Here is a 13,954-nt window from a genome sequence, read left to right as displayed (position 1 = left end):
TTGTTGCTTGCTCCTGAAATCTTCCAAGAACATCAAACCTATACATATGCGAGCAAAACATTCTTACACATCTGGAGCAAGAATTGCACCCTTCAACGGCATTCTCATTAAAGGAGCTTTTGAATGAATTTCTTCCAAAACTTGATTAATTTTTTAATAATAATGCAACCAAAAAAAGGGGGTGTGATTGGTCATTTCCTTTTCAATAGGGAAGGAACTTCTCGGTCAAATCTAGACCGTCAATCTCATTAATCGTAAGGTGGGATAAAACTTGCGAACTAACCTATTATTAATGATAGCCACGAATGCGCCCAAGAAAGAAAGCCCAAACCTCGATCTCGGCGAAGGCGGACATCCGCCCGTCCATTTGGGGGACGTGTCCACCATCAATCTGAACCGTCCAATAATAAACAAAGAGCAGACGACGTAGTACCTAACAGTGGGGCCACAGCAAACCGTAGTTAGGTTACTCCGGTGGAGACGGCTATAGGAAAAAACTAAACAAAAACATTATTAGGGGCGACATAATAAAACGACAATAACGCCGTTATGCGAACCCGCGAAACCTCGAAACGGTTAACGCCGCTCGCTAAACGGGTCGGCATAACCGGGAGCTCCTCATCATGATAATGCTGATCGTTGATAACTTGATCAAGGGACAGGAACGGTTCGAAGAGCGATGGAGGTCAGAGAGGAGAGGAGAGGCTAGAGAGGGCGTATAAAAGCCTTGGAGGAAGGGTGAGAAGAGAGCATTTCGTCCGATGAAAGCTCTCAGTTTTCCTCGCTCTCCTCCCTCTCTTCATCCTCTTGTTGGAGAAAAGAACGCAATCTGAAAAGAGAAAATTAGGAATCTTTGGTCACTGAAAGCCCAAGTGTTCCTCCTCCAAAAATCAGAGATTTCTGCTCGAATTTTATTTCTGTTTCTTTTGTCGGTTTTCGAGATTACTGCTGCTAATTCTTGCCAGCATTAGGATTGATCGAAGAAGCGGCGAAGACTTTGAGCTCCAAAGGTTTGCATTCCGCCGCTGCCCTGGATTTCCGTGGTTTTGTTGGATGATTTTTTCTCATTCGTGGTTTGTCCTTATTCCAGTTTCGAAGAGCACATTTGGAGAGATTTGAGAATTTAAATCTTTATCCAGGAGTAAATAAGAACTACAAAGAATCCATATTTGAAAATGAGGTCTTCTTTCCCCTTGTTGAAGGTTCTTTTATGATCTAATAATTCAAGCCTCTTGTATTTCTCTGTTTACTTGAGATTCTGGCCATATTTTCCCCTGTTCTTCTGATTTAATTGACAAAACGATTCAATTCTCGATCTTTTGGACGGATGTGTTTCCTCTTAAGAATCGATCGGGATTCCTCTCAGTTCAACTGCATTTGAACGCGAACTCCTTCGATCTCTGCTTTACTTCTCTGAAGTTTGATGAAATAAAGTTCGAAAGAGCCAAACTTTGAACAATTATTCAATGGTTTGTGCTTTGATAATTCTCTGTTTCTTCCAACCTTCCTGGCGTTTCTCCTTAGCATGAACTACCATATAAGACCTTTCTTTTGTTTTCCCTTTCCTGACCAAATTGTTTTCCCTGCAGAAGAGAAGATCGGGACAAGCTCCGATCGCAGCAACCATTTCAGAATCCTAGGTAATTCGAAGAAATTTTACATCTTTATCCGTTTCCCGATTGCTACCCTCCGATCTCTCTGTTCTTATTGTTGCTAATCTATTTCCTTCTGCTCGTTTCCGAAGCCAAGGAATTCAGCATTTGTTCAGAGGCCGTTCGATTAATCCTACAACGCTTCAGAACCACGACCAAATAACCAGCCAAGGCGATAACTTTTTTCCCAGGAATATCTAATTCTTCTGGCAGAAATCTTCCCTGTCTCCAAGTTCCCATGTCCTTTCTCGTCTCTACTCAGCTCTTCAAATTTTCTCCAATGAAACCTCTTAGCTGTTTCCTATGCATTACATCAAATCTATTACCAAAGGCCCTAAAGTTTATTGATGGTACCCAGCGATCTGTTCTCTCTGATCCCATTAATTTCTTTCTTCATTTAACAATCCCGCAATTAATGAAACCTCCTCTGCTTCGTAACTCCCCGTAAACATATAAATTTGAAGAGATATGCTATATTTCGTTAACAAAGGGAAAAAATAACTCATCTCATCTTCTTTCTCTTCTCGTTTTTTTTCTTGCTTTCCTCATTTTTTTTTCTTTCAATTTTCCCATCATTCTCTATCCATTCCGATCAAATTACTATTTAGCAGCTCATCTTCGTCTTCTTCCCTCTCTTTCACGCCCTGTCTCTATTCTGGGCATCAGCATTCCTTCCGTCCATCGGTGTTATTGATCATTAACCGTGGTTTAAGTGAATGACTAACCGTGATTACGTGCTGTGGTCACGTGTCAGGCTTTGGCTTTGAAGGGGATATAGATGGAAAGGGAGGCGAGGAATCCCTATTACACCCGCGGCTCAGGAGGAGGAGTTCATGGTACGGGCAATGGGTCGTCGGCTTTGGCCGAGCCGGACTTGCTGCTCCACTGGGGGAACCGGAAGCGGCTGAGGTGCGTCAAGGTCCAGCGGAAGGAGGACGCGGCCACCACCGACAAGGCCGCCACTACGGTTCGTGTCGACCGCCGGGTCGTCCGGGTCGACAAGCACTCTGGCTTGGCTCCTCCCCCCCGCCGCACCTCCCCGACCCATCAGCGCACCCTCAGGTACGACTCCTCTCTCTCTCTCTTTCTCTCCAGCAATTTTTTTCCAAAGGAAAACGAGGTTGGGACGCAATTACCAGGAGAAGAGAGGCGTGGTTTCTTATGCGGTGTCTGTTAGTTTCCTTCGCGTTTCTGGCTGGCTGGGGGCCCGGCATGCCATGATCACGTGCTTGTGTCAGGGCACGTGAGGTGCGTATTGTGGCTTGTGTCTCTCACTGCAGGCACAGCTTACCGGCTGCTCCCCTGCAATACGCTGCCCCGATCAGCGATGCCGATGGCGAAGGCGGTTTCCTCCGTATATATCACGAATCTGAAAGTCCAGCTGTTCCACATGCGGCCAGGGGGAGTAGGCGTGGCTCGGAGGCTGCTTTTCTGGAGTCTGGAACCCCTCCAGTTCGGCCAAGTCGATTTCCAGCCCAAAACATTTCTGGTGGCGTAGGATAAACTTTGGATTCCAGTTCTCCATGTTGACCGAATTCGTACGAACCTCTCGATGAAGGGAGAGACACCGCACGCTTTTGATAAACTTCTCGATTCATGACGCAGCGCCACGTATCCCTGCCAAAACCTCACACCACTTGCATGGTATATAATACTATATATCATGTACGTGCTCCTTCTGCACCGAGTCCTGATCCCCGTTTTGGTTCATTAATTCCATCCCAGTGTTCAATAGCATAATCCATTACCCGACCAGTTTGCTTTCGAAAGCCCGGACATTCTTTAACCCAAAAAAAAAAAAAAAGAAGCCCGGACATTCTGTGTTCTCCCTTTCTAAGGGAACCGACATTTATGCTTGACCGCCCTTCCTCGAGCACTTCTACCCACCGTCCATTAGCAAAGACTCTCATTGGATGGCCAGGATTATATCTGAGATAGGTACATGAATGTCGAGGGTAATGTCCAGCGACAAAGACCGGTCGGCGTTTCATCTGTCCCCCCCTTGGAAATGACTCTTTCAAAGCACTCCGCATTCCGTCAGCTACAGACCGGCGCACCAGAGATAGCAAGCATCATTACGACTGCATTTATCAGGGAGGTTGAAGGAATGCATGTATTGATTCTTTTCTGCTTCTTCAAATGTTAAGATTAGTAAGCGGTTCCAAAAAAGGCAACAGTTTACAACCTGCCGCTAAGGGTCCACACTCCGCAACAGCAGATCTCTGTTTAATTGGGACACAATTCCGACCGTCTGATTGGTCAAATCGTCCGTGAGTCCCGAATCTCGCGGAATGCGGCCCTTCAACTTTTCGATCAGACGGGCCAGAGCGAAATCAATCCAGACGTTTTAAATGGTCCATAACCATTTTGTTCTGGGGGGTGAGGGTAACCTTATTTTCTCACGACCACAGTATCTCGTCACGGGTAAATCATATACATACCAGGGGCCCATCATGGAACCCCCTCAATCCCCTCCGACTCCGAGGCGAACAAGACAGCAAACTAGGTACACGAGCGTATCCCCTGTAATCCTGAACCGAAATCACTGAATTAAATTATGCAGTAAATTCTTCGGTCCTCGAAAGATAGTCGCTCCCTTACTTTCCTATTTCTTTAATCCAGTCGAATGAATCATGACTCGTTTTTATAGATTCCTCGATTTGATTTGAAATCATTTCAGGAATTCGGAAGCTGCGACGGCGGAGATGAGAGGGCGGCAGCAGAGCAACGGCGGGCTCCGGGGGGTGGCGTCGCCAGAGCGGGCGGTGAAGGCCAGGAACGGCGGCGCATCGGCGTCGTCGGAGGAGAAGAAGAATGGGGGAGCGGGCTCGTCGTCGGGGAGCGAGGGCACGGTGTGGCCCAAGTTCGCGATCGCGCTGACTAACAAAGAGAAGGAGGAGGACTTCCTGGTCTTCAAGGGATCCAAGCTCCCCCAGAGGCCTAAGAAGAGGGCCAAATTTGTCCAAAAGACCATTAACGTAAGCCGGACGCCCTCACTCTTCCTCACTCCTTTTTCCCCTCTTTGGTTTTTTTTTCCTAATATTTTATTTTAGTATCAAAATATATGGATATATATTAGATTGTGGAAATATTTTCATTAGATACGGAATCTTTAGGCATTGATTAACAAGGGCGAAAGGCTGCTGGTTTGCTGCCGATGCTGCGACTTTTTCTAGAGGGCGGGGAAAGTGGGGGCCGTTTGGGTGCCTGGACTTCGTCAGCGGTTGGTTCCAGAATTGGTCTTGGTAGATGGGGCCCACCATTTAGTTTGTCTTGACAGATGGACCTACGTTGGTTTCAGGGTTTCCTCTGGTTGGTTCTGCCTTTCAGTGGTCTCTGTAGATTAGGTGGGCCAAAAATAGGGTGCCTTTGCGGTGGGTGGACCTATAATTTTGGTCCTCATTTCCTTTCGTTGCAGGGTCGCTGCTGTTGGCTGGATGTTGGGAGGGTGGTTCTATATACACCCCCCCTATTGCTCAGGACACCCCCCAAAAATTAAAAAAAAATTAAATACTCTCTACACCCCCCCCCCCCCCCCCCATTTGCTAAGGACACCCCTAAAAAATTAAAAATTCCTAAATTACCCCCCACCCTCCCCACCCCCTCACCTAAATTGCTCTCTACACCCCCCAAACCCCCCCCCCCCACCCCGCTCTTCCCCTCCAAAACACCTCGCCAACGCCCAAAACCCCCCCGTTCCCCCTTCTCCCTCTCGTCGCCGGCATTCTCCCGATCTCCGACCACCTCGCCGGCTTCTCTCGGAACCACCTCGCCGGCTTCTCCCGAAATTTTTTTTTTCACGGTTCGTGCTCCGTTCGGCACTGGATCGCCGAACAAAAAGCTTCTGTTCGGCTGAACAGTGCCGGACAGAAGCCTTCTGTTCGGCACTGTGCAGCCGAACAGATCTGTTCGGTTGAGGGTTGCCGAACAGAAGGCTTCTGTTCGGCACTGTTCAGCCGAACAGAAGCCTTTTGTTCGGCGATCCAGTGCCGAACGGAGCACGAACCGTGAAAAAAAAAAATTTCGAAACAAGGTGGAACACGTACCTTTGGGGTCGATTCTTCGTCCCAAATCACTAGTTGCTTGTCCATGCTTCGAATGGGGCTTAAATCTCCTTCAAAGATCGCCTAAACGATGTAAATGGATCGAGGGGTTTAAGGGGGGTTTGAGGGGGGGGTTTTTTTTTCTTTTCAAAATGAAACGGAGGAGGAGGAAGGGAGGGGTGTATGAGAAAATTTTAAGGGCAATATGGTAATTACACTAAAGGTTAGTTTGGGTTTTTTTTTTTTGGTTTTTGGGGGGTGTCCTGAGCAATAGGGGGGGTGTATATAGAACTACCCATGTTGGGATCTTATTTTCATTTGTTGTAGTAAGAAATGCCCCTGACCTTGGTTTGAGTTACAAAAGCGCCCTTGTGCTAAGAGTAATAGCGTCAAAACGCAGTCCAGACTTGTAATTCTACCTCAAGGTTAGGGGCGCTGATTTAACTATAACACTCCAGCTCCACAGGGGGCGATCAAACCTCGGAAAAAAGGTTATAGAATTTCTTAAGTGGTCGGCATGGGTTTATCTGCTTCTCTTCTATTTGTTGGTTATTTTTCCATATGGTGACAGCTCATTCCATTCTTGCCCATTGGTCATTCGTTATAGTTAGTAAGCTGGATGACAGTAGTTAAGGGCAGAGGTGGTGAGTTCATCTCACTCTTCTGATATAGTAAGAAGTATGTAGTGTGAAATGACCTATTAATTTTTGAGACTGAGGTTAAAGAGGGCATTTCGATCTCTGTGTTTATGTTAGCAAGCTTTATTTGTTTTTCCTCATATACATTGATACATCATTTCATTGTTTCTATTTCATTGCTTTGATTCAAACTGCATCTTAGTGATTCTTTGCATAGTACGAAGACATCAGAATTTATTAGATTAGAGCAGTTTTTAGTTACACTTCTTCAACAAAACTAATTAAATCCACTGTTGAGCATCTAGGCAAGCCAAGTGAATTCCTTTACACATAATCGTGATATACTGCATTCTTTTAGCTTACATTGCATCCTCCAATTTCTGAATTTTGTAACTAGCTTGATTGGTAGCCCTTTTCTGTGTATATTGTGGATATCAATGCAAGACTCCATGAAGAGAACTATTAGTGAGGCCAATTTGGCAAGAGTGACAAATCTAGGTTGGATGTTATCCTATCTGTTATATATTTTGTTGGTTAATGGTATTGAATATAATTTGAATTTTCAAATATAATCAAAAGAAAGAACCTCGTTGAAAATTCTACAGCTCTTTTGTTGTTTCGTAGATATTTCTTGCAATTTTATTCCTTAAGCTGAAAATGACTTAGATCACTACTGTATGTACATTATACGTTTCCTTGTCAAAAGAAGTAGTAGAAGTTAACTTAGCAATTTCCTAATGGAACCCAAATTTTGATTTCCTACACTATTACTTGTTTGCTATAATTTGCTAGAATCTACCAATTAAGGTTCAACTTGGGCTAGGTTAACCCTAAATTCGACCCATACATTGTGTTGGGTCTGCCAATACATACATTAGATTGACTAGGCCTGGATGAGAAAGTGTCAACCTGATTTTAGGTCAAACTGTGTTTAGGTTGGAGGCTTGGTTAGTTCTCGTAATTGGACTCTAGTTGTTTATTTCTAAAATAAGGTTCCCAGCCTAACACAACCTAAATTCAGATGAAGGTCAATTGAACTTGGCCAAGCCTAGACCATGTTTGAATTGATAACTTTGGAACCATGAAGAATTCAGGCTTGAGGGATCAAGTTCAATTTTGGTGGCGTCGGGTACGATATTGGTCAAGGTGGGCCTTTTTGTTGTTCTACTAAAAATACAAGCAAGTTGGTTCATGTGTTAAATCTTAGATTTCGCAATCCAACCAACAATTTTAGTATGTTAGAGGTATTTATGGTCGCCCGAGCCTTTTCTTATCAAAACCGGAACTGGTATAGAGCTTTAATTTGAGAAGGCTTCATGGAAGGATTGAGATTTTATTTCTGACCAGCTGTCAGCTTGATATTAATTTTCTAAGAATAGACCAAATTCTTGTTTATGAAAAATAAGCAAGGGAAGGTATGCCATGAAATTGTGGAGATCTACTCTAATTTTCTCATCTTAAACTCACACAAATAGGAAGAAACCCTCTTAACATTTCCATAAACTTAGAAAGAGTCTACAGAAATGGTGAATGCAAGTTTTAATAGGAAGTGTATTCATTGCTAGGGCACAAGTCACAAGCTAAAGAGACAAATTGAAACATTGTCCCATCACATGTGATAGGAAAAAGGGACATCTAAATAGCATCTCTTTTCTTTGTTTAGGAGATGCATATTGATATGGTTAGTATTAAATATAAAGGCGGGTGATAAAAAATAAGTTTCTTAGTTTTTATGAGGTGTCATAGTTGAAGATGCATTCTTCTTAAAGGTTTCTGTGTTTGAACACGACTTATTTGGTCAATATGGGCATATATTTTGGACAAAAGTAGTTTAGTCTAGCTGGAAATGACTCAATCATGGAGAAAAGCAACTATCTTAAAGTAAATATCAATGCTTCATTTTATCTTAATGATCCTATAGCTGGCATTGGATTTGTGATGCAAGATGATTTTGAACATCTTCATTTAGTGGTGACCAAGGCAACAAGGTATCTGCATGCCTGGCCATCTGAGGAGTCAATTCTACTTGTGAAGAAGTGCTTAGAGTTTTTGCAATTGGAAGTGACTAGACATGGCAAAGTGGATTATGCTTCCAATACTTAACATGTTAGTTTGGTTCGGTGTGTGGCACAATTGTCTGCCAATGAATTTCAAGCGTTGGCACAACACAGCACGACAAGTATTGCTAAAGCTAGTGTAGCATGCCATTGGCAAGCATCATTTAAACCTTTAGACGATTTATGTCTTGAGGTGGGCAATAATAATGAGGAAGTGGTCCTTGGTTAACACTGTTGGCCAATGGAATGGCATGCAATCCTAGAGGAGATAGCAGTTGTTGGAAGCCAGATTCTAGATATGAATATAGGTATGTTCTACACGAGAAAGACTTTGTTGCTACTTGGTGGCGATATTTGCGAGGGCACAAGGGATGCGATAGGAATGGAGATGCAAACTTGAAGTTGCTAGCGAAACACATACAAGCTTTTTTGCGAGAGGTTGCTTGTTTGCCATCATGGCTCAACTGCACCCCTCCATCCCCCATCCTCCCACCAAAATAAAGGAAAAAGGAAAAAGAAGATGCAAGCAGTTGGATGAATGCAATTGTTACCGTGTGAAAAGAATGTGCAAGATTCATCTACAACATAGTGTGCCCAATCCTTGCTATTGGTGTATTCTTAACATAAACTTATGATAGTTATTTGGGCCCCTGAAGGATAGCACCACTTGATTTCTAGCAAGAGTGGTATTTCTATGAGCCAAGGTGGCTAATCTAAATACGAACAAATGGTATGCCAACGGGAGAATTTCGATATTTCATATATGAGTTCTATTCAATAGCTTCATAAACTTGAGTATTTTCCAAACTTGGAATATCATTTGATTTCACCTTTCCATGTTGTGTTGATCAGAACCTAATTAGTATATATTGAATGAGAAATTTATTGTAAAAGTTTTGGAATTTTAGTGATGCAAATTTTGTGATATTTTGCAAATAGTTGAACTTGTTCTTGGGTCTTTCTAAAATCCAAAAAGGATCTTATTTGCATTTGTGGATGGAAGAAAGGATGCAGTGTGTTAAAGGTTTGGTATGGCATTGTTGATAATGGTGTTTTAATGGGACTATCTATGTAATGACATTTCCTTTCCTATAAAAGGAAGCATCCATTTTTCCAAGAAAATCTGATCTCCTCTAATTTGGTTGTCCAAAAACCTTTCTACTAGTACATCATTTTAATGGAATCAAACATTGGATTCAAAATATTTTGTTTTCCAATATCGAATCTAGTTTATCTCCTCATGCTCAATTTGGAAAGTATTGTTTAATCAATTGAGATCTAGAAGAAGCTCTTGGTGCGCTGGTCACCATGGACCGTCATGGAGGGAAGCCTCACTCTAATACCAAATAATGCTACTAGCTATGGTTGAAAGTTAAGAATAAATTCTATTTTAAACTATCACAGTAGTGCAATAGTGTCGCAGTAGGAACTTGATGAGTCAATCGACCTACATGTCTTGCTTTTATAGCTACATTGGACCCAAATGCAAGAGATGAGCTCTACCAACTGATCTATATCCCTCGAGCTAAGTGGAGCGTGCTTGAAAGATCAATTGTGTCTCCTATTATTTTCCCTGGTGCAGCTAGGCCATCCTAGACGAACCAGAGATCTCGCTCTTGAAGTAAAACATTGCACCTATGATCCAACCTATTGGGAGAGAATCAATAGATTTCTCTATCTGAGAGTTATCAATATTTGTCAAATCCATTCCCATCTAACGGAATACTTGGATCAGATGACAAAAACATTGTTGAGAAAGAGATGGCTTTTTCTGGATGAAATGAAATGCTTGATTCATGTAACAGAAGAAAGATATCCTAATAAAGATTTTCCTGTCTCTAGAGGTAAAGGAAATATCCTTCCCCTTTTGGAAGGTTGTAGGTGAGGAGGGATTTGAATTGCCAACATTGTGGTTTCTAGTCACATGCTCTACTTCTCCAAGCTACCGGCCCCACCCTGGAGTACTCCCTGAAAATGAATCATTTCAATTTATCACGTAGAGTAACTAAGACCCATTCAGTGACATTTTCATGTTCCAATTGAACACTTTTTATTTTTGATCAATGGAGAAGATTATTTTTTTAACCAAATATATGCTGATTAAAGCACATGGAAACAAACATGAGAAATGGATTCGGACACATGTCCTAGTGTTGGACTCAACAAGAGGGATATAATGGGGTATGGGGATACATGAAAAGTAATTTGTTCAAGTCTTCCAATATGGATGTTTCTTATCTAGACTTCCCGATTAGCTCAAGGATTTTAGAAAAATGATGCATTATAATTTCTTGATCAATCTTTAGAAAGGAAGAAATACTTCAGCATTATTATAGTGTATCAGTCATTATTAGAATCCAATTCTCAAAAGCTACTATAAAAAAATGACAAGTATTTAAGTATTTGACACATACCCAATCCGGATATATCCAATATTGATTGGAATAACTGGATGCAAGTATGCAGGTAAAATATTATATAATAAGTTATGCGGAGAGTTATTAAGAAGGAAGAAATAGAAATATTCTTTGAGTGAAAATTCAAGTTGGTCTTTACAAGACATATCTTTCTACATGTGTTATATAAAGTTGAAAGCTTGAAAAAGACTCGATAATTGGTTCGATATCAATGCAAGTTTTAGTATATATATGGTAGGTTAATATGTCTATGCCCATTGAACTCTGACAAGCGAGGTTTGCCATCTCGATACCAGACCCCGTACTAGTACCATCCTATTATAGTGTCAGTATGTTCGGTACGAGGGCTGGTTCGGCATGCCGAGTGTCAGACGCCCTCCGTATTATATGCCGGTTCGGTACAAGTAGGGTACGGTACAATTGGTATGCACCGGTACTAACCGGTACAGCAAATCTTGTTGACAAGTAATGACTTTATTTATTTATGACTTGCCAATTGACTTTGTTCATGGATACTTATACTGATGCTCCTGTAGAAATGGAGGGGCACAACATGCACTAACTAAAATTAAGAAAAAAAGAAAGAGAAAATAAAACTAGCAAGGGAGAAGAACAAGATGTGGATCCCTTGAGGAACTCTTCTACGATGCTCCTTTTAGTTTTACATGCCTATGTGCATGATTTTGATCTTTCATGGATTTTGTGTGGCTCACCTGATAGTAGAACTTGCTGAACCCATCTGTTTTTATCCGTCTTGCAATGATCATCTATGTCATTTCCTTGAAGCATTTCTTATTATGTTCGAAGAAAATAATAAAACTTTTAGTGACCTCTTCGGTCTTGAATAAGTGAATTATCAACAACCAAATAGCTAATGGGACTTGTGCCTGGATGAATTCCTTATCAAAATATTTGTGCAAGGGTAACACCTCTCTTCAGACTTCCTATGTCCTAGTGATAATCATAATTTTCCTCTTTATGTCTTCTGCAATATTGTTTCTCCTATACTTCAGAAAAATCCAACATATTCTATATGGCTTTTTCCCCGCGGGCCGGAGGGGGGGGGGGGGGATTTTACAGTCTGAAGATCTTTTTTGGTGCATACAACTTGTCGCTTTATAGATTAATCGCTCAGAAAAATCCTTTGCAAATAAAGACTTCTCTTATCTTAAAAATTCCATAGAAAAACCCAGGTTAACTTCTCATCAACCGTAATGGAATCTTTATCATGTTTTGCTCCCCTCATTTCTCCCCTTAGTCCTTTGGAGCTTCTAGATAGTGAGCCACTTGTGGTTCTTGACATTGTTGTAGTGGAATTTGGGCTCCTTGCCACCAAGATTCCTGGAATTAAGATGGTTGATTTCATCTTGAATTTGGAGATGATGGTGTTGATCGGTAGCACAGTTCACTACCGAGTAGACTTGGGCACTGGGCCGGGCCGCCCATGGCCCGGCACGGCCCGGCACGAAGCGGGCCGTGCCTGACACGGCCCGCTTGCTACAGTACCGGGCCGTGCTGGGTCACACTTTTCTGGCCCGCGGGCCGAGCCCGGCACGGCCCATTAGGGCCTGGGCTGGCACGGCCCGCTGCTTGGCCCGCGGGCCAAGCACGGCACGGCCCATAAGGGCCTGGGCCGGGCCGGGCACGGCCCGCGGGCCAGCCCGGCACGGCCTGTCTCCATTAAAAAAATGCTTCATAAATTTTTTTATAGGAGTCCAAAAATTTTTTTTCCCAAAATACCCCTCAATTTAGCCGTTTTTGGACTGTTGGGAGGGGCATCTTGGGAAAAAACCCAAAATAGCCGTTGGAAACGGCCCGGTGGACCCGTTTAGACCCGTTTGGACCGGGCCAGGCACGGCCCGTTTAGACCCGTGGCCCGGTAGGCCCGGGCCGGGCCGAGCCGGCACGGCCCGATGCCCAAGTCTACTACCGAGTGAGAGGAAAAATGAAAAAAAAAAGAGATAAATATTCACATTTAAGATCGGTTTTCTAGTTTCTTTAGATTGTGCTCGTTGCGAGTGCAGTTGTGATGTGTGACAGGAAGGCATGTGACTGTTCGTATCGAAAAATACCTGGAAATGCAAAGGGTTTGCTTTCTGTTATTTTAGGGACTCTGCTTCCAATTTCATCTGGCCTATTTTCATCTGATTGATACTGTAACTGGGGAATTCGGATTATCTGCGCTTTTTTGTAGATTATATTATTGAGTGACCATGAAAGTTCTACTAAGTCAGCTTCAACGCCTTAAAATCTATAAATGGTAGGTTTGGTGGCTTCTGCCAGGGTCTTGTACTTTCTCATATATTCTTGTTCATCCAATTCATAACGATTTTATTTAAGAGAAGTGTATTAATTTTTCCCCCTCATTTATGCTTAACAGCTGGTGAGCCCAGGTGCATGGCTGTGCGATCTGACTCTGGAACGGTATGAAGTCCGAGAGAAGAAGGTCTCCAAAAAGGTCAGTGATTTCAATTCTGATAAAATCATGAGTTGCAAAATTAGGAGTTCCTGTCAGAAAAGAAGAGACACTGGATGATGAATAGACGAAAGATATGCTTGTTGGTTTCCTCATTTTCATTTCATTTTGTTTTGCAGAGACCAAGAGGTTTAAAGGCAATGAGGACATTGGGGAGCATGGACGGTGACTCAGATTAGTAGACAATAGAGGAATGAAAGAATCTGAAAGAATAAGCCCGAGATTGGGACCATATTTGAAGATAGTCAAACCATAGCGTATCTCATCTTGCATTTGACTGGCGCTCGCGCGCGCACAGAGAGAGTGGTGGACTGGGGGTTGGTTGGTAGATATTGGAGAGTTTAAGGGATCGAAGCTTCGCGCGAAGAGAGATTGTTGTAACATTCTCATGCAGAACTCTACCAAATGCTTTGTAGATTTCAAGCCTGTTTCTCTCACTCTCTTTTAAATTATCCTGTGTTATACTTATCGCTGTTTTGATGCTGTTATTCAATTTGAAGCAGGCATCGACGTTCTGTGAATGAGGTGTATACTATGGGCTGTGGGCTCCTGTGGATCTGGATCCCTTCTCCTATCAGTTTTGCAGCCTCCTGCAGGGATATTTATTCCCCCCCATCCCCACTTCCTTCCTCATCGCGCTCTTCACTTGTTGGTTGACGAGACTCTGGAAA

At 42.8% G+C, this 13,954-nt stretch overlaps 1 protein-coding gene across 4 annotated transcripts; it reads left to right on the top strand.

Moving 5' to 3' along the window:
* The first annotated feature begins 740 nt into the window (after positions 1-740).
* LOC103719318 lies at positions 741-13,804 on the top strand. 4 transcript variants are annotated; one of them, XM_008808515.4, is made up of 6 exons: positions 741-1,010; positions 1,590-1,640; positions 2,407-2,714; positions 4,333-4,630; positions 13,188-13,265; positions 13,403-13,804. In XM_008808515.4, the coding sequence occupies exons 3-6, from the start codon at positions 2,431-2,433 to the stop codon at positions 13,460-13,462; spliced, it is 720 nt and encodes a 239-aa protein (XP_008806737.2). In that variant the 5' UTR covers positions 741-1,010; positions 1,590-1,640; positions 2,407-2,430; the 3' UTR covers positions 13,463-13,804. The 4 variants fall into 4 exon arrangements, with proteins under 4 accessions (XP_008806737.2, XP_026665318.2, XP_008806745.2 ...); XM_026809517.2 differs by having other exon boundaries at positions 1,091-1,640; XM_008808523.4 differs by lacking the exon at positions 1,590-1,640.
* The last annotated feature ends 150 nt before the right edge of the window (positions 13,805-13,954 follow it).

The sequence above is a fragment of the Phoenix dactylifera genome, chromosome 11 (genome assembly GCF_009389715.1).
Source record: "Phoenix dactylifera cultivar Barhee BC4 chromosome 11, palm_55x_up_171113_PBpolish2nd_filt_p, whole genome shotgun sequence".
Taxonomy (NCBI): Eukaryota; Viridiplantae; Streptophyta; class Magnoliopsida; order Arecales; family Arecaceae; genus Phoenix; species Phoenix dactylifera.
This window is presented reverse-complemented; position numbering and strand designations above follow the sequence as displayed.

Bases quoted from the DNA above. Each gene is read 5' to 3' on its own strand.
- LOC103719318 (XM_008808523.4), top strand. From the start codon at position 2,431: ATGGAAAGGGAGGCGAGGAATCCCTATTACACCCGCGGCTCAGGAGGA. The intron at 2,715-4,332 runs GTACGACTCCTC...AAATCATTTCAG, and splicing joins ACCCATCAGCGCACCCTCAG to GAATTCGGAAGCTGCGACGG. The intron at 13,266-13,402 runs GTCAGTGATTTC...TTTGTTTTGCAG, and splicing joins AGAAGAAGGTCTCCAAAAAG to AGACCAAGAGGTTTAAAGGC.